This window comes from Chiloscyllium punctatum, chromosome 31 (assembly GCF_047496795.1).
Source record: "Chiloscyllium punctatum isolate Juve2018m chromosome 31, sChiPun1.3, whole genome shotgun sequence".
NCBI lineage: Eukaryota > Metazoa > Chordata > Chondrichthyes > Orectolobiformes > Hemiscylliidae > Chiloscyllium > Chiloscyllium punctatum.
Window position 1 is genome coordinate 71,683,076 of NC_092769.1, and position 24,799 is coordinate 71,707,874.

The following is a 24,799-nucleotide window of genomic DNA, read 5'->3' on the forward strand; positions in this document are numbered from 1 at the left end:
GCACTCTCCAACTAGACAGCACCCTATTTCTCGGACAATATTAAACAGTTGTTCCCTCTGAAATGCAGGTATTCTTGCATCTACCTTGACAAGTGAAATTTTTGATGGATGTCAAGTTCGTGAAATTAATTCGCATTGGGATCCCCAAGGATATGCTGCATGTGGCTGCCTGGATGAGATGGCGCAATGTTCATCATTCTCTGTCAGGCTGTGGGAAGCTAATGCAAAGTCTCTTGTCAATCTAGGCAGCCAATCTTCTACTAGATGCAATACTAGACTACCTGCTGGACATTAAATGGGAGACCTGTTGCAGTTCTTGGCTTCTTTCGTGGCAAACATCTTTATTTACTCAGCGCTGCCTTCTTTGGTTCTTGTTTGTTCCTGAGACCCTGAAGCAAACTGCCAACGCAGCTCACTTATCGTTTTAATGTGGGCTCCTTAAATCCCACTTGCCCAGCCTTTTCTTTCTGAAGCTATCCTCTTACTGAGTTTTAAACTACCCAGGATGACTCCTGCTCAAACTGCTAAAGTACACTTTAGCGGTTATAAGGCAGAGGCACTGAACTAGCTACTGAAGACCTCTTGTAGGCTTGGGAGGCCTTTGGTGTTGTTTAACAGCCTGGGTGTGGGCAGCTCTCTCAAATCCAGATTTCTGGCTTTCAGTTTTTTCAGTAACATCAGAAGATATTAGGGTCTCAACAGAGTTGGAAGTTTCAGTGAATGTCTCCTGGCTGCTACTATCTCTGAATCTTTTGTTGATGACTTTTTCCTCATGATTGGAGAACTGCATGTGAGAATCTGAGTCTGAATTTTCCTTTTTGCCAAGGGGTGTGTTTAGGGAACATTGGATTAGTTCATTAATAATAGTTACTGTATATGATATTCCCCATCTATCTAAATTCTTTTAAGTTATTCGAAATTCCACTTTTTTTTGGTTGTATTTTAACTACAATATTTACATAAATTGTGTTTTGTTTAATGTCGCGTAGCCACATTGCATCTGGAACAGACACTTCACATTTACCTTTAAAATAAAAAAAAATTAGGATGTGTTCTACCTTCTTAAATATTTTTGACGGGGTCTGGTCAAGTCCATAACACAAAGGACACCTTGTTACTAGGCAACAGCTCAAATTTTTTTCTCTCTTCTATTATTTGTTTTCTAATTCACTGAACCATTCACCTCAAGGGTTTTTTTTTAGGAAGCCTGTCTAAATGCATTTATACAACTCTCTAGACAACACTTTACCATTCATAGAATCCAAAAGTGCAATTAAATCTATGTCTCCTCTTCTTAACACACACACAACACAAAAAGACAAATCAAACTTAAAGCTGTGCAGGTTTTGTCCATGTTGGAACCCAAATTTCCAAATGATAAATTGTGAGCCTTCATCTCATTGGCAACTAATCATCTCGGCTCGCAAACCGCCACTGCAGGAATATCTCAGAACAACGTCCCAGGGGTTACTAACTTTACCCCCTTCATCGATTACTGTCTTCTGGCATCTTGTGGAGCTGCCCTCTGATTAAAGTTAGGCTTCATTTTCAATTTAGAAACACCTCCCAAACCCACAGACTCCACTGCTAATAAATAAAAGTGGAGCAGGTACTTGAGGACGCTATCACCTCCAAATTCACCCAATAATCTTCACTTGAACATGTATCTGTCGTCCTGATCCAAAATCTTAAACTCCATCCCTAACAGTAGTCTGAAAGCACCCCTCATAGCATGGGCAGAGGGCAGTTTAAGAAGGTAGTACACCACCAGGAATGGGTAATTAACACTGGCTTTACCTATACTGCCCACATCTGAAGAATAAAGGGCAACAGATATGCAGGAAGACCGTCACCTTCAAGATCTCCCCCCCCCCCCCCCCCGCCCCCCCCCCAGGCCACTCACCATCCTGACTTGGAAACATATCACCGTTCCCTCACTGTTGCTGGGTCAAAATCCTGGAATTCTCTCCCTAAGGCCATTGTGGGTCATCCCACAGCAGGTGGACTGCAGCAGTTCAAGGAGACAGCTCAACACCACTTTCTCAAGGACCACTAGGGACGGGCAATAAATGCTGGCCCAGCCAGTGATGCCCACATCCCACAAATAAATAAAAAATACTAACAATTGATATTAAGCTAAATTGCCAGGGCTTCAGTGAGTTCAGAGCAGTGAAGCAGTTCAGACAAGGTTTACCACAATAATACCTGGAATGAAGAATTAACTTATTTGGAAAGGCTCTACAGGCAAGACCTGTATCTTGCAGAGTTTAAGAGTCAGAGTTACTGTGGAGGTTTGACCAGGTGGATGTGGAGAAGATATTACCTTTTGTGGAAGAATCTTGAATTAGGGGATCCTAAGCCCAATGGCCTGGGATCACTTTCTATAAGGTTTCTGACTGCTGTCCAATTTTTGTAACTTCTTGAAGTGCGTCATCACTCAGAATATTTTGTGCAGAGGTCAAAATTAATTGAAGCAATATTGTTGTGAAAAGACTCCGAAACAACCCGGAGGTTTTAAGATAAATTACTTCCCCTTGTTTGTTTTTTGAAACACTTCAAAGTTTGTGAGAAGATTTGTAGCTCGGGTGCTCGTTGTTGTTCTGTTCGCCGAACTGGGAATTTGTGTTGCAGACGTTTCGTCCCCTGTCTCGGTGACATCCTCAGTGCATGGGACCCTCCTGTGAAGTGCTTCTGTGATGTTTCCTCCGGCATTTGTAGTGGTTTAAATCTGCCGCTTCCGGTTGTCAGTTCCAGCTGTCCATTGCAGTGGTCGGTATATTGGGTCCAGGTCGATGTGCTTATTGATTGAATCTGTGGATGAGTGCCATGCCTCTAGGAATTCCCTGGCTGTTCTCTGTTTGGCTTGTCCTATAATAGTAGTGTTGTCCCAGTCGAATTCATGTTATTTGTCATCTGCGTGTGTGGCTACTAAGGATAGCTGGTCGTGTCGTTTCGTGGCTAGTTGGTGTTCATGGATGCGGATCGTTAGCTGTCTTCCTGTTTGTCCTATGTAGTGTTTTGTGCAGTCCTTGCATGGGATTTTGTAGACCACATTGATTTTGCTCATGCTGGGTATCGGGTCCTTCGTTCTGGTGAGTTGTTGTCTGAGAGTGGCTGTTGGTTTGTGTGCTGTTATGAGTCCTAATGGTCTCAGTAGTCTGGCTGTCAGTTCGGAAATGCTCTTGATGTATGGTAATGTGGCTAGTCCTTTGGATTGCGGCATGTCCTCGTTCCGTTGTCTTTCCCTTAGGCATCTGTTGATGAAATTGCGCGGGTATCCGTTTTTGGCGAATACATTGTATAGGTGTTTTTCTTGCTCTTTTTGCAGTTCTGGTGTACTGCAGTGTGTTGTGGCCCTTTTGAACAGTGTCTTGATACAACTTCGTTTGTGTGTGTTGGGGTGGTTGCTTTTGTAGTTCAGGACTTGGTCTGTGTGTGTGGCTTTCCTGTATACCTTTGTGTTGAATTCTCCGTTCGGTGTTCTCTGTACCATCACATCTGGGAATGGGAGCTGGTTGTCCTTTTCTTCCTCTCTAGTGAATCGGATTCCTGTGAGTGTGGCGTTGATGATCTGGTGTGTGTTCTCTATTTCTGTGTTTTTTTAAAGATATTTTTATTAGAAATTTAACGTTTTTACAAGTTTACAAAAATAAACAAAACTCTCAAATACAAACATTGATATACAATTAAATCAAAATGCAATAGCCAAAATTTAACAAAAGGAAAAACATACTGAAAAAGAAAAAAAAAACAAATCTCAACTGTCTACTAATCTAACCTACAACTAACCAGAGTGTATATTTAAGTGTCTTACATGCTCGGAATGTGTTATCAAATGTAATAAAATCCGTATTCGTGCGGGATTCCTCTCCTAAGGGGCCCCGGACCAGCCAGGTTTGTAATCTGAATTAAATAAAAGCCCTTGTTAGGATAGCCGAAATAATTTCTGTGTTTTTAATGATTACAAAGGTGTCATCCATATATCTGACCCAGAGTTTGGGTTGAATTTGCAGTAAGACTGTTTGTTCTAAACACTTCATTACTGTTGTTGTCATGTCTAATCAGATATCCAACATTGATTTTTTTTCCAACTTAGCTTTCATTGTTGCCTGTACAAAAGAATGTTGACAGGATCATCGTCTGAATCTCTACATAATCCACCCTCATTGATTAACACGCTGTGTAATACCACTTTTTCTTTCATTATTTGTTCTCTCTTCAAGGTGAAATAAATCAAGTGTCTGAAAAAGGAACAGTTTACATCTTGACACCTAAAGTCAGCAGCAGGCATTCTGAGGTAAGGTACTGAGTAAAGTTCCCTCAACACTGCCCCCATCAAACACTGTCAGGATAGGGGACAGCATGAGGTTAGATACAGAGTAATGCTCTCTCTACACTGTCCCCCTCAAACATTCCCAGGACAGGTACAGCATGGGGTTAGATTTAGAATAAAGCAAACTCTAGACTGTTCCCATGAAACACTCCCAGGACAGGGACAGCACAGAGTTAGATACAGAGTTCTGCACCACAAATATGCACCATTTTCAGTCAGAAAGAAGCATCTCTCATCTATCCTAACCTATACATCCCTGGTCATTATGGGACAATTTCGTGTGAATGTCAGTTGCTTTTATGTGAATGTAGGTCAGATGTAAACTAGCAAACCTGCTGAATGACCCTTAGAACTCAAAGGCAGAACAGACTGAGAAGTGGCAGATGGAGTTTAATTCAGATAAATGCGATAAGTGCAAGGTGCTGCATTTTGGGAAAGCAAATCTTAGCAGGACTTATACACTTAATGGTAATGTCCTAGGGAGTGTTGCTGAAAAAAGAGACCTTCAACTACAGGTTCATAGCTCCTTGAAAGTGGAGTCGCAGGTGGATAGGATAGTGAAGAAGGCGTTTGGTATGCTTTCCTTTATTGGTCAGAGTATTGAGTACAGGTGTTGGGAGGTCATGTTGCAGCTGTACGGGACATTGGTTAGGCCCCTGTTGGAATATTGCGTGCAATTCTGGTCTCCTTCCGATTGGAAAGAAGTTGTGAAACTTGAAAGGGTTCAGAAAAGGTTTACAAGGATGTTGCCAGGGTTGGAGGATCTGAGCTACAGGGAGAGGCTGAACAGGCCGGGGCTGTTTTCCCTGGAGCGTCGGAGGCTGAGGGGTGACCTTATAGAGGTTTACAAAATTATGAGGGGCATGGATAGGGTAAATAGGCAAAGTCTTTTCCCTGGGGTCAGGGAGTCCAGAACTAGAGGGCATAGGTTTAGGGTGAGAGGGGAAAGATATAAAAGAGACCTAAGGGGCAACTTTTTCACACAGAGGGTGGTGCGTGTATGGAATGAGCTGCCAGAGGATATGGTGGAGGCTGGTACAATTGCAACATTGAAAAGGCATCTGGATGGGGGTATGAATAGGAAGGGTTTGGAGGGATATGGGCCAGGTGCTGGCAGGTGGGACTAGACTGGGTTGGGATATCTGGTCGGCATGGACAGGTTGGACCGAAGGGTCTGTTTCCATGCTGTACATCTCTATGACTGAAATGTACTGGAAAGGAGGAGTAATGATTGGAAAAGGGGGAGTAATGTAGGAATAAAACACTGCCTTTTCACCTCCAGACCCAAGTGCATCTCTAACTCCTACTGATAGGATAAATATATCCCTTCCTTTGAATGCTCCCAAGATTGCTAATGATTGACAATTAAGAGTATCATCCACTCGACAAATCCAGTCAGTGATTGGATCTTTATACACTCACCATGAATGAATAGTAATTTCTTTAAAAGTAATAGTAATTAGCACGCATGGTGACTAAGTGGTTAGCACTGCTGCCTCACAGCACGAGTGACCTAGTTTCTATTTCTACCCTCAGGCGACTGTCTGTGTGGAGTTTGCACATTTTCCCAGTGTCTGCACAGGGTTTCCTCCAGGTGCTCCAGTTTCCTCCCACAGTCCAAAGATGTACAGGTTAGGGTGGATTGGCCGTGCTAAATTGTCCCATAGTGCCCAGGGATGTGCAGGTTAGGGTGGATTGGCCGTGCTAAATTGTCCCATAGTGCCCAGGGATGTGCAGGTTAGGGTGGATTGGTCGTGCTAAATTGTCCAATAGTGCCCAGGGATGTGCAGGTTAGGGTGGATTGGCCGTGCTAAATTGTCCCATAGTGCCCAGGGATGTGTTGGTTAGGGTGGATTAGCAGTGCTCAATTACCAAGGAGTAGGAAAATCGATGTTTCTGCAAAAGTCCTTCATCAGGAATGATAAATGACTTTTGACCGAAACATCAATTTTCCTGCTCCTCGGATGCTACCTGACCTGCTGTGCTTTTCCAGCACCACTCTAATCTTTACTCTAACCTCCAGCATCTGCAGTACCCAGGTTAGGGTGGATTGGCATGAGAAATATTGGGTGGATCTGGGTGGGATGCTCTTCAGAGGGTCTTTGCAGACTTGATGGGCTGAGTGGTTTGCTTCCACATTGTAGGGATTCTGTGATTCTTGCAGGCTTGGTAAACTAAGAGGAACCATATTTCTCTGTGCTGTTTGGTAAGATGATGCTTCTAAAATATTTGTGAACATTGGCAACATTTCTGCTCATTAATTTCCCACCAAACTCACTTTTCTCACCAGCAAACTTCAACAAAGGAACCCATCTACTTAAATTTGTCATGTTGCTTGCTTATCAGAAATTTAAGCATAAAGAGGAGGCTATTTGGTCATAGTATCCAAACCCGGTGGGAAAATTATCCCCGTAAAACTAGATTTTAGCTGTTGGTCCCATAGTCTTGTACCTAACAGCACTCAAGATACATGGTGGGATCATTATGGTGTACTAAATCCCTGCTAGTACTGCAAAGGGCAGTCCAGTCAGGTCAATTGCCTGCGTCCTCCCTCCATATACCATCACCCCTGCAAACTTCAATTCCCTCTAGAACTTAGTTAAAAATTACACAACACCAGGTTATAGTACAACAGGTTTAATTGGAAGCACTAGCTTTCGGAGTGCCGCTCTAGAACTTATCCATACGTCTCTTGCTTAAAACCTTAAACTGGTGTCCTCTGTCCTTGTACCTTCAGCTATCATAGAGTTATAGAGATGTACAGCATGGAAACAGACCCTTCGGTCCAACCCATCCATGCTGACCAGATATCCCAACCCAGTCTAGTCCCATCTGCCAGCACCTGGCCCATATCCCTCCAAACCCTTCCTATTCATATACCCATTCAAATGCCTCTTAAATGTTGCAATTGTACCAGCCTCCACCACATCCTCTGGCAGCTCATTCAATATTTGTACCACCCTCTGTGTGAAAAAGTTGCCCCTTAGGTCTCTTTTATATCTTTCCCCTCTCACCCTAAACCTATGCCCTCTAGTTCTGGACTCCCCGACCCCAGGGAAAAGACTTGGTCTATTTATCCTATCCATGCCCCTCATAATTTTGTAAACCTCTATAAGGTCACCCCTCAGCCTCCGACACTCCAGTGAAAACAGCCCCAGCCTGTTCAGCCTCTCCCTATAGCTCAAATCCTCCAACCCTGGCAACATCCTGGTAAATCTTTTCTGAACCCTTTCAGGTTTCACAACATATTTCCAATAGGAAGGAGACCTGAATTGCATGCAATATTCCAACAGTGGCCTTACCAATGTCCTGTACAGCCGCAACATGACCTCCCAACTCCTGTACTCAATACTCTGACCAATAAAAGAGAGCATACCAAACGCCTTCTTCACTATCCTATCGACCTGCGACTCCACTTTCAAGGATTTATGTAACTGCACTCCAAGGTCTCTTTGTTCAGCAACACTCTCTAGGACTTTACTGTTAAGTGTATAAGTTCTGCTAAGATTTGCTTTCCCAAAATGCAACACCTCACATTCATCTGAATTAAACTCCATTTGCCACTCCTCACTCCATTGACCCATCTGATCAAGATCCTGTTGTACTCTGAGGTAACCTTTGCTGTCCACTACACCTCCAATTTTGATGTCATCTGCAAACTTACTAACTGTACCTCTTATGCTCGCATCCAAATCATTTATGTAAATGACAAAAAGTAGAGGACCCAGCACCAATCCTTGTGGCACTCCATTGGTCACAGGCCTCCAGTCTGAAAAACAACCCTCCATCACCACCCTCTGTCTTATTTGAGCCTGTTCTGTGTCCAAATGACTAGTTCTCCCTGTATTCCATGAGATCTAACCTTGCTAATCAGTCTTCCATGGGGAACCTTGTCGAACGCCTTACTGAAGTCCATCAGAAACAGAATTTCTTTGTCCACCTAACCACGGTTCCCATAATCCTGTAGACCTCTGTCAAATCTCCCCTCGATCTCTATTTCTCACAAATACTTATTAAAATACAATGAGTAAGTACAACTTTTTTTCAGAAAATTAGCTTCAGAACTCTCCTGCTTTCTGAATAGAAAAGATTCTCAACTCCCTTCTACAGCAGCTGTAAGTCTGGTCTCTCATTGGCTCCCAGCAGGTCCTGGCCTGGTCTCTCATTGGCTCCTGGTGGTTCCCAGCCTGGTCTCTCATTGGCTGCTGGCGGCTCCCAGCCTGGTCTCACATTGACTCGTGGCAGGTCCTGGCCTGGTCTCTCATTGGCTCGTGGCAGGTCCTAGCCTGGTCTCTCAGCGTCTCGTGACAGGTTCTAGGCTCATGGCGGGTCCTGGGCCTGGTCTTTCGGCGTTTCGTGGTGGACCCTGGCCTGGTCTCTCAGCGTCTCTTGGTAGGTCCTGGGCCTGGTCTCTCAGCATCTCGTGGTGTGTCCCAGTCCTGGTCTCTCAGCGTCTCGTGGTGAGTCCTGGGCTTGGTCTGTCAGCATCTTGTGGTGGGTCCTGGGCCTGGTGTCTCGGCGTCTCGTGGTGAGTCCTGGACCTGGTCTCTCAGCGTCTCGTGGTGAGTCCTGGGCCTGATCTCTCTGCAGCTCGTGGTGAGTCCTGGGCCTGGTCTCTTGGCGTCTCGTGATGAGTCCTGGGCCTGGTCTCTCAGCGTCTCGTGGTGAATCCTGGACCTGGTCTCTCTGCAGCTCGTGGTGAGTCCTGGGCCTGGTCTCTTGGCGTCTCGGGGTGAGTCCTGGGCCTGGTCTCTTGGCGTCTCGTGATGAATCCTGGACCTGGTCTCTCAGCGTCTCGTGGTGAGTCCTGGGCCTGGTCTCTCAGCGTCTCGTGGTGAATCCTGGACCTGGTCTCTCTGCAGCTCGTGGTGAGTCCTGGGCCTGGTCTCTCAGTGTCTCGTGGTGAATCCTGGACCTGGTCTCTCTGCAGCTCATGGTGAGTCCTGGGCCTGGTCTCTTGGCGTCTCGTGGTGAGTCCTGGGCCTGGTCTCTTGGCGTCTCGTGATGAATCCTGGACCTGGTCTCTCAGCGTCTCGTGGTGAGTCCTGGGCCTGGTCTCTCAGCGTCTCGTGGTGAATCCTGGACCTGGTCTCTCTGCAGCTCGTGGTGAGTCCTGGGCCTGGTCTCTCAGTGTCTCGTGGTGAATCCTGGACCTGGTCTCTCTGCAGCTCGTGGTGACTCCTGGGCCTGGTCTCTCAGCGTCTCATGGTGAGTCCCAGGCCTGGTCTCTCGGCGTCTTGTGGTGGGTCCTGGGCCTGGTCTCAGCGTCTCGTGGTGAGTCCTGGTCCTGGTGTCTCGGTGCCACGTGGTGGGTCCCAGGCCTGGTCTCTCGGCATCTCGTGGTGAGTCCTGGACCTGGTCTCTCGGCATCTCGTGGTTCGTCCCGGTCCTTGTCTCTCGGCGTCTCGTGGTGAGTCCCAGGCCCGGTCTCTCGGCGTCTTGAGGTGAGTCCTGGTCCTGGTGTCTCGGTGCCACGTGGTGGGTCCCAGGCCTGGTCTCTTGGTGATATGTCAGTCAGTTTCTTCGCAGCTTGAGGCCGTCTCTCGGGTCAGCATGCGAGTGGATCCTGCCTAGGCCTGTTCCCGAGGCACCGGGGGAGCTCAGAGAGGTGGCAGTTTCAGCATCAGCAATGGAATCTGTAGCAGCGGCTTCGAGAACAGACAGCAGAACAAGATAAGCAGAGGACTGAACTTTTAGCTTATTCCTTCATTTTCCTAGTTCAAATAATTAAAGACTTGAATACAACCTGTAACATTTTTCTTTATTTTTCCACTATTCAGTGAAGTAACACAACTTTTTAACTCATTTCTCTAAGCTTTTTTTGTACCTAGATACTCCGGAACCTGAAATGGTGATGTGTGGCAAAATTATACACTTTTCATTGTACTCCTGTACTTGAGTATACGTGACAATAAAAATCTAAAATTTGTCACTCTAAATCTATGCCCTCCTCAGTTGCTGACCTCTCTCTCTGTGAAGACAAAACGTCATCCCTCAGAATTTAATACAGCTCAATGAAATCTTCTCTGGGCAGTTTAAATCTGAGATAGCATATGGTTAAACAGAGGTATTAAGGGATATGGGCCAAAGGCAGGTATATGGAGTAAAGCCACAGATCAGCCATGTTAAATGGCAGAACAGACTCAAGGGGCTGAATAGCATACTCCTGTTCCTAACACTAATCTTTATCACCATGAGCTCAATCTTCTTTGCAGCAATTCTTTTCCCCCTCCTCTTCACTGCTTTTTGTCATTTAAATATTGTGATCGTAGGAGTTATAGTTAATAAGTTTGCAGATGGCACCAAAATGATGCAGAACCACCGTGGGGTGGCACAGTGGTTAGCACTAGGGACCCAGGTTTGATTCTACCCTCGGGTGACTATCTGTGTAGAGTTTGCATATTCTCCCTGTGCCCGTGTGGGTTTCCTCCCGCAGTCTAAAGATGGACAGGTCAGGTGAATTGGCTGTGCTAAATTGACCATAGTGTTAGTTGCATTAGTCAGAGGGAAATGGGTCTGGGTGGTTACTCTTCGGAGGGTCATTGTGGACTTGATGGGCCGAAGGGCCTGTTTCCACACTGTAGACAATCTAATCTAAAATTGGAGGTGTAGTGGACAGCAAAGAAGGTTACCTCAGAGTACAATGGCACCTTGATCAGATGGAGCAATGGGCTGAGGAGTGGCAGATGGAGTTTAATTTAGATAAATGTGAGGTGCTGCATTTTAGAAAGGCAAACCAGGGTACGTCTTATACACTTAATGGTAGGGCCTTAGCAAGTGTTGCTGTACAAAGAGACCTTGGAGTGCAGATTCATAATTCCTTGAAAGTAGAGTTGCAGGTAGATAGGAGAGTGAAGAAGGCATTTGGTATGCTTGCCTTTGTTGGTCAGTGCATTGTGTATGGGAGTTGGGAGGTCATGTTGCAGTTGTATGGGACATTGGTTAAGCCACTTTGGAATAGTGTGTGCAATTCTGGTCTCCCTGCTATAGGAAGGTATTGTGAAACTTGAAAGGGTTCAAAACAGATTTATGAGGTTGTTGGCCAGGGTTGGAGGATTTAAGCTAAAGGGAGAGACTGAACAGGCTGGGGTTATTTTCCCTGGAGTGTTGGAGGCTGATGGGTGACCTTATAGAGGTTTATAACATCATGAGGGGCATGGATAGGATAAATAGACAAGGTATTTTCCCTGGGGTGAGCGAGTCCAAAATGATAAGATATAAGTTTAAAGCAAGAGGGAAAAGATTTAAAAAGGCCAACTTTTTCTCACAGAGGGTGATGGGTGTGTGGAATAAGCTGCCAGAGGAAGTGGTGGAGGCTAGTATAATTACAACATTTAAAAAGCATCTAAATGGGTATATGAATAGAAAGGGTCTAGAGGGATATGGGCCAAGTGCTGGGAAATGGGACTAGATTAATTCAGGATATGTGGTTAGCATGGACGAGTTAGACCGAAGGGCCTGTGTCCGTGCTGTACATCTCTTTGACTATGTGACCCTTGCTGGGGGCCATAGTTGTGTCAAAGCTAGCGACCTCCCAGGTGTCTGCTGAGCTCAATACGACAACCGCCACTGCCGCCCCTGCCCCCTCCTCCCCCGTCCTATTTGTAATTGTCTCCGGCAACAGTAACTTGGTGACGATCAGGAGTACAAATCCTTGGCTGCTGTTGTTCCACACTGGCCTAGAGGTACTGAGCCCAACTCCAGAGCGATGTCCCGGTGCTAACCAGGTAGAGGTGACCCACAGCGACAGGAATTAACACCACAACGTCCATTAGCAAAAACCAACTTTTGGGTAAAGTGAAATAAACTGTCCCTGGAATGAAAATAAAATGCTGCCCCTTACAGGTTCTCTCAGTAGATTCTATAATGGAAAATACTTTTTAGAAATAAAACTTAGAAAATGATAGATCAAAAGAAAGGTACTATTTGAAGAGAGTACAGGTTTAAGGTTCTTTCATTGTAACTCTCTTCAATCTGAAGCCATTATAAATAGCTCTTTGAGATTAAACAGAGCTTTTAACTATGAGATGATAGAAGCAGGAGCAGAGGCAGCTGTGTGAAGATGCATTTTCCCGACCAATTAGTAAGCTTTTAGAGATGCTGAAAGCTTTAAACCAGTTTAAGACAATTTTTAAAAATTTCACTTTGATGAACAAAGCGCTGATCCACAGGTTGTGACACACCTCATAGATTAACAGACCTGTAAAGTAGTCCGTTCTTGATGTGGTTTAAAGATTGAAAGTATCACCTCTTTCATACAGACCATGTAGGATTTAAACACATCTGTTAGTTGCATTAGTCAGAGGGAAATGGGTCTGGGTGGTTACTCTTCGGAGGGTCATTGTGGACTTGATGGGCCGAAGGGCCTGTTTCCACACTGTAGACAATCTAATCTAAAATTGGAGGTGTAGTGGATGCTCAAAAACCTCTCCTGAGATGGATTCCTGGGATGGGATTCTGAAGAGACCCGTTAGACTACAGAATACTGCTCTGTGTTACTACAGGTGATAGAGGGAGGCAAAACTAGGGTGGCTCCAAAGGTGTGTCCAGCAAGCCAAACATGGATAATGTGAAGATGTCCCCTCTGGTTTGAGATCTACATTACAATGAACAGCAGGATTATTAATACAGCCTCAAGTGAGTGAGATTGTTACAGACCGTGTGCTTTTCATGTATGTACATGAATACATGTATCTCGAAACCTCACAAACTGAAAAAAGCTATGGAGGCTATTTTCTGTGTTTTAAGAATCTATGAATACCTGGATTCATTGGGTGGGGGGTATTACAGTTGACTTTGAAACCAGAGAGGTCTGTGCAAATGATCTTTCAAAAAGTATAAAGTCTATGGTCAAACTCCAATCAGTTTTAGTGTTTAACACATGCACAATGGGTAAGTTCAGGAGCTCCTTCAGTGTTTTGATTGATTTGATTTGATTTGATTTATTGTTGTCACATGTACCTGAGTAAAAGTGAAAAAGTTTTATTTTGTGAGCAGTACAGGTGGATCATATGGTGACTGAACAGAGTGAGGTGTTCAAGGTTACAGCTGCACAGGTGGTGTGCAAAAAAATTCAAGATCAGCGTTAGATCTGAAATTTGAGAGGTCCATTCAGAAGTCAAATAACAGCAAGGAAGATGTTCTTGAACCTGTTGGTATGTGTGTTTAAGAGGTTGACGGAAGAGGTTGGAAGAGATTATAATGGGGTAGGAGGGGTCTTTCTGGGATTGACACAGTAGTGTGTGCCATTGTTCCAACCTCATTTCATCTGTGAACTGTCCAGTACCAATTAGTTTAACTGAACACATCTTGACTTGTCGAAGTGGTTGCATCTCCACAGACGCTTCTCAGCAGCAGGAACTCTGGTCGATTTTCCACATCCCCAAACCGGGATGCTGAAGCCAACTATAGAAAGGAACACTTATCAGCTTGAGTGCTGAATGAGAATCATAGCAAGCATTGGCACTCAGTGGATGAGCTCACTTACAGAGAGCACTCAGGCAGAATGGGAACAGATGAGGAATAGTCAGGCACAGTCTGCAACGGAGGGACCTCTTGTACTGCTGGACAAATGCACCATTGCTGTTGACACGCTTTGAAGTTACTGACACACTGTCATGGGAAGGGTATCCCCTAGACAACAACCTCATGGTATTATGGTTGAGAGTGTGGTGCTGGAAAAGCACAGTCAGTCAGGCAGCATCCGAGGAGCAGGAGAATCGACGTTTCAGGCATAAGCCCTTCATCAGGAGTATGGCTTGTGGGCCAAGGGGGGGCTGAGGGATAAATGGGAGGGGGTGGGGCTGGGGGTGGAAGGCAGCTGAGAGTGCGATAGATAGATGAAGGTGGGTGATGGTGATAGGGCAGAGTGGAGGGTGGAACAGATAGGTGGGAACAAAGATGGACAGGTAGGACAGGTGCCGAGTTGGAAAGTTGGATCTGGCATAAGGTGGAGGCAAGAAATGAAGAAACTGGTGAAATCTACATTGATCCCATGTGGTCGGAGGGTTCCAAGGAGGAAGATGAGGTGGAAGATGGTTACCACAGCTTTACCTGCTCATGGTATTATCACTAGACCATTAAATCAGAGACCTGGGTAATGTTCCAGGGATCTGTGTTCAAATCCTGCCATGGCAGAATTCAATAAAAAATCTGGAATTAAGAGTCTAAAGATGACCAGGAATCCATCCATCGATGGTTGGGAAAAACCATCTGGTTCACTACTATCCTTTAGTAGGAACTCTGCTGTCCTTACCCGGTCTGGTCTACATGTGACTCTAAGACACACTGCAAAGTGGTTGATTCTGAACTGCCCTCTTGGCAATTAGGGATGGGCAATAAGTGCTGGCCTAGCCACTGACACCCTCATACAGTGTGTGTATTTACAGTCCAAAGCTAAGCTAAATAAGTTTTTGAACAGTAAAGTAATTAAAGGTTGTGGTGAGAGGGTGGGTAAGTGGAGCCGAGGCCATGAAAAGATCAGCCACAATGGCAGAACAGGCTGAAAGGGCCAGAAGGCCTAATCCTAATCCTATTTCTTATCTTGTTAAGTGTGAGCAGCTCAGGAAAATAGTGCTTTTATTGTAGAAGAAAGGGAAGAAATAATGATGGCTATTAGGTAGAAATTTTATAACTTCACGAATCCCCTGGTGTCCACCATGTCTGGCTTGGCGATAGAACATTTTACTGGTCCCAAAGGAGGTACACATTCAGCTCTGTAAAAGCAGAGCTGAGAGAACGGTGTACAGCAATATGAGTTAGTTTGCTCAGCATGTGGAGAATCACTGGCCTATTATCCAGATCTCCAGCATTGCAGAGTGCTTCTCAAAGCAGAGCTCTGCTTGTCAAACCAGAGTGTTGAACCACTATCTCCACATTTACCACAGGCAAGCAATTAGAAGAACATCATTCTCAATAAATCTACTTTGATATCAGCTTTTATCAGTTTCTTCCCAATAAAAGTTTACGATGTTGATGAAGTATGCTCTTTTAAGCATGAGACCTTTTAAAATGAGTACAAATAGGTTGTGTCAGGGAACATTGACAGAAGGGAGCATTAATCATAATAACACTGTCCTTAGCTTCTCAAAATTACAAATGACATAGTCAATTGGTAAATCTTTTCTCTCAAATCCGTTTACCCATCCCTCCAATAACTCAATTTCAAAGATGCAAAAACAAAACAACACTTAAGCGTGCCCAACAGAAGTAATCTGATTTCTGAAATGTTGCTGTCTCAGTAAACTGATTGCCTTGAATTGATTGTTGCTCTACACTGAATGCAGAGCAGCTGAGCAGTGGCCATGATTCAGCTCGGGAACTGCAATAAAAAATTGCATCGGGATTGAATTTTTCCGCCTGTGAATCCCTGATTAGGATACTTCCTTCCAGAAACTCCCACATGAAAGAAAGTTGAGCTGTAGGAAGCCGAGTGGATAATGTTGTGGTTGGAAAATCATGGGAAGTATTAGCTGAGCTCATCACTGTTGGCCATGTCTGAACTGGAAAGGAGCTTGACTGATGTGGGATGTAAGAGGGAATTCTGTTAAGAATCGAACTGGCCTTAGAGAAATATGCTTATAATCCTGCTAACAAAACACCAAAGGAGATTAAAAATGTAGCTTTTTAAAGAAGGTCAAACCAAGTTCTGTAATATCCAGAATAAACATAGAAAATGCTGGAGAAGCTCAGCAGGGCGGGCAGCACACTTGGACAGAGAAACAGAGTTAGTGTTTCGAGGCCAATGTAACATCTTCAAACCTCTTTCAGTACGCAGACAAATCAGCTTGTTCTGTAAAAACCTAATCTCTGTCAAAGACTCTGTCTTAATGTCTAGAATGGCTAGAAAATGCATCCACAGACGAATCATATAATGCAGATATAAAAGCAAGACTGTTACTTACAAAGATGATTGTTCATAAAACCAGACTGTCAAATATAAGGCATTAACGGGGAGGAAGGTTAAGGAGGTAGGGGGTAGTGGATGGAACCTCTCACATGGCCAGGCAAAGAAATATAAAAATGCAAAGATGACTGCATAAGACATATTTGCAATTAATGCTCATTTGATTGTGCTCAGGGTCAAGTGGAATCTTTATTCCTTCTGCATCACTGTATCCATCACAGCCCTAATTTTAAGCAGTTGAATTTAATCAGAACATCCACGGAGTCAACGGCAGCTTCAGCTAAGTAGCAACCCTGAAGAAGATCATTAAGAATAACACTGAATATATGTGGAGAAATTATAAAAATGCCCACAAGCCACAGTAAATTACTTTGCAGTCGCCTTGCTATCCAACACTCACCCCTCCCCTTAACCGTGGACCTAACAAATATGTCTTGTTTTCAAACACGTTGCAGAAATTGACTAATGCTCACGGCTGTCTTCTTCTGTACTAGTGTTATGTCGATCCCATTAAATGTTGCATTTGTTAATGGAGTTTAAGTGTCAAATTTGTGTTTTGAATGATCGTTTTAAAAAGAAAGTTTGTAAAAGGATCAGATGGTAGAGCAATGAGATGGATATTGGCTAGTGTCTGGACTGTCATTTCAATCATGTACAGACTGAACGGTTCCCCCCACCTCTCCCCCCCCCCCCCCCCCCCTCTCTTTCTCTCTGCTGTTATGCCTGCAGCAATGAGGAGGCTTGGCAGGTGTAAGTTGGTAATGAAAACAGTAATGTTGTTTAGCAGTGAACTGTAAGAAAAAGAGGTAAACATGCTTCATCAGAGCACAAATGATAGGAATTTGAGGACACACTAATTGAGATTGACTGTAATTGGTTATAAAGTGACAGTCTAATTCTCAGGTTAGATAGATGTAGGTGATACATCAAACAGTACAGCACAGGAACAGACCCTTTGGCCCACGATGTTGTGCTGAACATGACCCCAAACATATTTATCCTATCTGCCTGTCCGTGATCCATATCCCTTCATTCCTTGCATATTCATGTGTTTATCTAAAAACTCCTTAAACATCCCTAATCATATTTGACCCACCACCACCACCCCCGGCAGCACGTTCCACACTCCTACCACTCTCTCTGTGTAAAAAAAAAACACTTGCCCCCTCATAATTCCTTCGAATTTCCCCCTCTAGCCTTAAATGCATGCTTCTGAGTTTTAAACAGTTCAACTCTGGGGCAGAAGATTCTGACTCAACCCTCTCTGTGACTCTCTTTAATTTTATTGACTTCTATCAGGTCTCTGCTCAGCCTCCACAGAAAACAACCCTGGTTTGTCCAGCCTCTCCTTCCTAGTTCATATCCTGTAATCCAGGCAGCAGCCTTTTATACTTCTGTACCTGCTCCGAAGCCTCTTCCTGTAGTGTGGTGATCAGAATTGAGCCAAAGTCTTATGAAGCTGCAACTTAACTTCCTGACTCTTGTACTTAGTGCCTTGACCAAGCAAGGCAAACATGCCATGTGCCTTTTTTACCACCTTATCTACTTGTGTGGCCACTTCCAGGGAGCTGTGGACCCTTTCTGTTTTCTTGTCTACAAAAGCACCAAAATTCCCCCACCCATCCCCATTATGGAATTCATAAAGGATCCGGGGGGGGGTCTTGCTCCTATTACTCCACCCAGGTAACGTGGCACAAGGGCGTGCCTTTCACTGCAACTTATCACTTTTGTCTTTCATGAGCTACAATGAAATCAAGATCTGCAGTGCATCAATTTGGAATCTGTTGTTGCCAAGTCGACCTCTGACTTCACCGCGTACCGATGTTAACCTGATGCAGCCTTATGAACCTCCTCCCCATCGATCCAGAATGCCCTATTCGTCAGATTCTCTTGCAGACGGTGAATCCCTTTGTCTCATCATCCATGGTCAAGTCTTCGGCCATTGATGCATCATGTTTGGGTATTCCTGTCCCAAATACTCCATATCCCTCTCCTCCTAAAAATGCATCCCAACCAAGTTTTTGATCACACTGTTAGAATCCCTTATTAGAGGTGTTCATTATTCATATATTTGATATTAACTTTTTGGCTTTAATTGCTAGGGGAGTTACTTTCGAGAAAGCAGTTAGAGAGCGACTCTCCCCTTCCTGGAGGTGGTGCAGAGGGCTGTCCACGGGGGCAAGGGAATACTCGCTCCTTTCTTGCCACTTCAGAAATTAAACCCTGCACAAGAAGGTCCACGTGCAAACATCATAATGTGCTACCCAAGGTCCTTAACTGGTCAACCAATGATCACTTTAAGGACCTCAACTTGCCGCTGGCCCAATTGCCTGCCTTTACAGGAAAGATGAAAAGTGGCTGACTTCCCAACAGGTAAACCAAGGCAATCCAATTTGCCCCGGATTACTGTGTGCAGATTTGGTCTCTTTGCTTCAGAAGGAATGTACTGGCCCTGGAGGGGGTGCAGAGGAACTTCACTAGGTTAATTCTGGAGTTGAGGGGGTCGGCTTCTGAGGAGAGGCTGAGTAGATTGGGATTGTATCCATTGGAATTCAGAAGCGGGGGGGAATCTTATAGAAACGTATAAAATTATGAAGGGAATCGACAAAGTAGAAATAGGATGTTTCCACTGGTAGGTGAGACAAGGACAAGAGGGTATGGCCTCAAGATTAGAGGAGGCAGGTTTAGAACTGAATTGAGAATGAACTTCTTCACCCAAAGGGTTGTTTACCTATGGAATTCCTTGCCCAGGGATGTAGTTGACACAACTTCAGTAGTTGCTTTTAAATCTAAGGTAGATATCATTTTGAAAAAAAATTAATTAAGGGATATGGTGAAAATTCGGGTTAAGTGGAGCTCAGTCCATAAAAAGGTTAGCCATGATCTTATTGAGTGGCAGAGCAGGCTTGAAGGGCCAGATGGCCTACTCCTGCTCCTAGTTCTTCTGTTCTAATCTGGAGCAAGGTCAGAGTGCAAGGAGGGGACTGCAGGAAGCTACACCCAAGTCCTTTGCCTCTGACCTCAACTTGCAATTGCTGCCAAAATAATTACCTGCTCAGCCTGTGCATCCAGCTCCCAAATGTTTGCCAGTTTCTGATTGAACTTCAGAGTCAAGGCTCCTGCCAGTCAGCACTTTAAGTATCTAATTTGGAGCTTGGCGAGCTCTCTTAGTGGTGCGGGTTTGTGAGTTGATTGTCCCAGAAATTGCCTTCTCACAGATAGCACTAAATCCCTGTCTACCTCCTTAAATTGGTAAGATTTCAGCTAAAGCCAGAAGTATAGGGAATGCATGGTGGTTAGCACTGCTGCCTCACAGCACCAGGGACCCAGGTCCAATTTCACCCTCGGGTGTCTGTGTGGGGTTTCCTCCGGGTGCTCCGGTTTCCTCCCACAATCAATGATGTGCAGATTAGGGTGGATTGGCTATGCTAAATTGTCCCATACTGTCCAAGCATGTGTGGGTTAGCCATGGGAATTGTGGTGGGGGGTGGGGGTGGGGGCTCTGGTTGGGAGCTTTTTGGAGGGTTGGTGTAGCCCCAATGGGCCAAATGGCCTCTTTCTGCACTGTAGGGATTCCAAGATCCGTGTTAAGTGTAGTCCCTTACTCCTGGAACCATTTTAACAAGTCTTTTCTCCACCCTTTTAAAGTTTTCGCATCTTGCCTGAAGAGTTTGGCGTAATTTCATGGAGTACCACAAAAACTTGTAAGTTAAAAACATCCGCTGCCCCTTCTCTGACTCGGCTTTTATCTGATGGCACCTTTCAGATGCTATGTAAACATGAGATGTTGTTGTTTGTATTGTTTACATCAGTAACATCACACCATTATTAATTAGCCTCATGTCTCCTGCTGTCATTGTTGGTGCTGTCCAGAATGTTCATTACAGGTCATTTCAATTATACATAGGGGAGTTGTCAATTTGTCGTATGTGAGACAGCTTAATTGATGAAACAGAAGTTTGGCCTTTTCTTCAATACTATAAATCATAATGTAAATGACATTTCATTACTGCTATTGTGTTTCACACAGTTTTTTAGTAATATGATTCAAACATTATTTCCACTCGACTCCCTCTCAAGAAGTTGCCCTTTTCATTTTCTTCCCATCGCTTGCTGGGGTACTATGTCTTTGTGGTGCTTAGTGTAGGAATTCTTCAGAAAATACAAGAGAGTGCTCAGTGACGTGGTGCAAAGATAACAACCTGCCCCTCAATGCCAGCAGAACCAAAGAGCTGATCATCGACTTCAGGAATCAAGGAGAAGGGCACATCAATGCAGCTGAGGTGGAAAGAACATCAACTTTCTAGGTGTGACGATCACCAACAGTCTGTCCTGGTCCACCCACATTGATGCGACAGTCAAGAAGGCACAACAACACCTCTTCCTCAAGAGGATAAGGAAGTTCGGCATGTCCATAAGGAGCCTCACCAACTTCTTTAGAAGCATTCTCTCTGCATCCATCATGGGTTGGTATGGCAACTGCCCTGCCCAGGATTAAGAAACTACGGAGTTATGAACACAGCCCAGTCCATCACACAACTCAGCCTTCCATCCACTGACTCCACCTACACTTCCCACTGCCTCAGGAAGGCAGCCAACATCAAAGACCCCTCCCACCCTGGTTATAATTTCTTACAACCTCTTCCATCAGGGAGAAGATAGAAAAGCTTGAACACACGTACCAACAGGTTCACTGACAGTTTCTTCCTCACTGTTATCAGACTTCTGAATGGACATCTCAAATTTCAAATCTAATGTTGACCTTATTTTTAATACACCTTCTTTGCAGCGGTAACATTGTATTTGTCACTCTGTTCTATTACCCTGATGCACCTTGTATGGTATGATCTGCCTGTACTGCACGTACAATAAAACTTTTCACTGTATTGAGGTACATGTGACAATAATTTAATCAAGTCTGTCAGACTGTGAGGCTGAGACCAGTCCTTCCCCCACTGCTTGTCACTCTCCACAGGAATCACAAATTCATTACTCTGCCTCCAGTTCACACAAGGGAAATTTCTGTTTGTACAAACATAAGATGGAATGGAGCGCAGTACAAGCCAGCTCTACCAATCAACATGATCATGACTGATCCTCTTCGTGTATCTTAGGTAAAGAGAGCAAAGCTACATAAAATACTCAAGATATGGTCTCATGAAGGCTCTGTACAGCTGTAGTAAGTGTGTTTGCTCTTCATAAAGTCCCTACAGTGGGATCCACTGAGTCCACACCGACCCTCCAGATCCACCCCATCCCCGTAACCCTGCATCCCTGCATTTATCTTGTCTAATCCACCTAGCCTGCACATTCCTGGTCAGTATGGGCAACCTAGCATGGCCAATCTACACCAACCTGCACACAGTTGGACTGTGGTAGGAGCCAGAGTACCTGGAGAAAACCCATACAGACACAAAGAAGGATGTGCAACCTTCACACAGTCACCAAAGCTGGAATCGAACCGGAGTCCATGGCACTGTAACGCAACAGTGCTAACCACTCAGCCACCATGCTGCCCAATCTCTTGCAAAGAAGGCCAACATATCATTTGCGGTCATTACTGCATAGTGACTGGTGTTCAAGGATAGTCAGGTCCCTTTGTATATCAGCATTTCCCAGTCGGTTACCATTCTCTGGAGCAGTGTTCTCAGAGATATATTGCTAATTTACTCAAAGTCCAGATACACTTAGGAATAAACGTCTTTCAAAGCTTAAGGATATCATTACCCCCTCCAACTGTGCAGTAGGGGGTACTTCTGGAGTACCCCCTCCAACTGTGCAGTAGGGGTACTTATGGAGTTAAACCTTTGGGAAGTTCAGCATTCATGAATGAGCTGGTTGGCAGTTCTTTGGACCTACCTAGTTCAGAGAAGATTATCCAGTCCACTACAGACTTGGCTACTATCTTCTATCTCAGGGTTATCATTTGGAAGCTAATTCCTGTTCCTTCCCTTTATGTGATAAATCCAAGTGAGAACAGGAATCTTAAATTGTACAGGTCACCTCTAATTGCTCATAGTGGTGCTTTAGCAAGTGCCACCTCATTGGACACTGTGTATACAAATAGACAGGGTGATGAAGAAGGCTTTCTGTATGTTTGCTTTCATTGGTCAGAGCATTGAGTTGGGATGTCTTATTGCAGCTGTACAAGACATTGGTAATGCCACATTTGGAATAGTGCGTACAGTTCTGGTTGTCCTACGATATAGTTAGAATAGAAAAAGTACAGAAAAGGTTTACTAGGATGGTACCTGGTCTGGAAGGTTTGAGTTATAAGGAAACGCTGGGACTTTTTTCCCCTGGAGTGTAGGAGACTGAGAGGTGACCTTATAGAGGTATATAAAATCATGACAGGCATAGACAAGGTAGGTAACCAATAGCTTTCCCCCATGGTAGAGGAGTCTAAAACTAGAGGGTGTCAGTTTAAGGTGAGAGGGGAGAGATACAAATGGGTCCAGAGGGACAATTTTTTCACACAGAGGGTGGGAAGTGTCTGAAACGAGCTGACAGAGGTAGTAGTGGAGACGAGTACAGTTTTGTCATTTAAGAAACATTTGGACCAGTACATGGATGGGATAGGTATGGAGGGAAATAGACCAAACGCAGGCAAATGGACTAAATGTGAAAACTGTGTGGCTTTGGACAAGTTGGGCTGAAGGGCCTGTTCCAATGCTGTAAGCCTTCATGACTGCTATAGGACAATACAACCATCCCCTTGGAGTTAATTTTGTGACAAACATTAATGGCCAGCAGTATCTGAATTGACAATGTTCCACCTTCATTTCTTTTCAGGTAAAGAAAGGGACTCCAATCCTGCCGGCTGGCATTGACTTGAAAAAACCTTGGTCCTTCTAAATTACTGCAATGCATTTGCCAAATGTTTTTGCGTGCTCGTTAATCAGTGAATAAATATATTACAGGTTTGACTGTGTAATATTAATGATGATGACAACTTAAATCTCACAGTCTCCATGTTGGGTGTCTGCAATTTATTGTTCAGATTTTGTTTCTGTTCTTTATGTGATTAATAACAGTCCCAGTTATGCATTACGTAGTTCCCAAGAACTGACTCTCCTTGCATCTCTCAATCTCTGGCTCTCGTCAGTATTAGATTCCTCCTAGGGCTGTAATTTATTTGCTAGTCATGGTAAGCCACTATTTAAGAAAGGTGGGAAGAAAAAGCCAGGTAACGTTAGACCGGTGAGCCTGATCAGTGGTGGGCAAGTTGTTGGAGGGAATCCTGAAGGACAGGATGTACATGTATTTGGAAAGGCAAGGAATGACTAGGGATAGTCAACATGGCTTTGTGCATGGGAAATCCTGTCTCACTAACTTGAGTTTTTTTTGAAGAAGTAACAAAGAGGATTGATGATGGCAGAGTGGTGGACGTGATCTATGTGGACTTCAGTAAGGTATTCGACAAGGTTTCTCGTGGTAGATTGGAGGTTAGATCACATAGAACTAGCCATTTGGATACAGAACAGACTCAAAGGTAGAAGAGAGTGGTGATGGAAGGGTGCTCTTCAGACTGGAGGCCTGTGACCAGTGGTGTGCCACGGATAAGAGCTGAGTCCACTGCTTTTCATCATTTATATAAATGGTTTGGATGTGAACATAAGACATATGATTAGTAAGTTGGCAGATGACAACAAAATTGGAGGTGTAGTGGACATCAAAGAAGGTTACCTCAGAGAACAACAGGATCTTGATCAGATGGGCCAATGGGCTGAGAAGTGGCAGATGGAATTTAAATTAGGTAAATGTGAGATGCTGCATTTTGGAAAAACAAATTAGTACAGGACTTATACACTTAATGGGAAGGCCCTAGGGAGTGTTGCTGAACAAAGAGACCTTGGAGTGCAGGTTCATAGCTCCTTGAAAGTGGAGTCGCAGGTAGATAGGATAGTGAAGAAGGCATTTGGTATGCTTTCCTTTATTGGTCAGAGTATTGAGTACAGGAGTTGGGAAGTCATGTTGTGGCTGTACAGGACATTGGTTAGACCACTTTTGAAATACTGCATTCAATTCTGGTCTCCCTGCTATAGGAAAAATGTTGTGAAACTTGAGAGGCTTCAAAAAAAGATCTACAAGGATGTTGCCACGGTTGGAGGATCTGAGCTATAGGGAGAGGCTGAACAGGCTGGGGCTGTTTTCCCTGGAGTGTCGGAGGCTGAAGGGTGACCTTATAGAGGTTTACAAAATTATGAGGGGCACCAATAGGATGAATAGCCAAGGTCTTTTCCCTGGGGTGGGGGAGTCCAGAACTAGAGGGGCATAGGTTTAAGGTAAGAGGGGAAAGATTTAAAAGGCCCTAAGGGGCAACTTTTTCATGGTGCGCGTCTGGAATGAGCTGCCAGAGGAAGTGGTGGAGGCTGGTACAATGACAACATTTAAAACACATCTGGATGGGGTACACAAACAGGAAGGGTTGAGAGGGATATGGGCCAAATGCTGTCAAATGGGACTAGGTTAAGTTCAGATATCTGGTCAGCATGGACGAGTTGAAATGAGGGGACTTTTCGTGCTTAAAACTCTATAATGCTTTTTTTTAAATTGTAAAA

At 44.5% G+C, this 24,799-nt stretch overlaps 1 protein-coding gene across 9 annotated transcripts in view; it reads left to right on the plus strand.

The window, feature by feature from the left end:
* LOC140457049 (RNA-binding protein 4-like) overlaps positions 1 to 24,055 on the plus strand; it is an 82,637-nt gene extending 58,582 nt beyond the window's left edge. The window contains exons 3-5 of one of the 9 annotated variants that reach the window (XR_011953311.1): positions 4,224 to 4,297; positions 8,477 to 12,970; positions 20,461 to 20,505. Coding sequence is in view for 7 of the 9 variants with exons in the window: in XM_072550983.1 (XP_072407084.1) it covers positions 4,224 to 4,297; positions 8,477 to 8,641 (239 nt within the window). In the remaining 2 variants the exon portion in view is untranslated. Of the gene's footprint in view, positions 1 to 4,223; positions 4,298 to 8,476; positions 14,105 to 19,886; positions 19,943 to 20,457; positions 21,125 to 23,030 lie in introns of those variants that run through there. The other 8 variants (XM_072550990.1, XM_072550989.1, XM_072550986.1 and 5 more) reach the window with 8 other exon arrangements.
* The last annotated feature ends 744 nt before the right edge of the window (positions 24,056 to 24,799 follow it).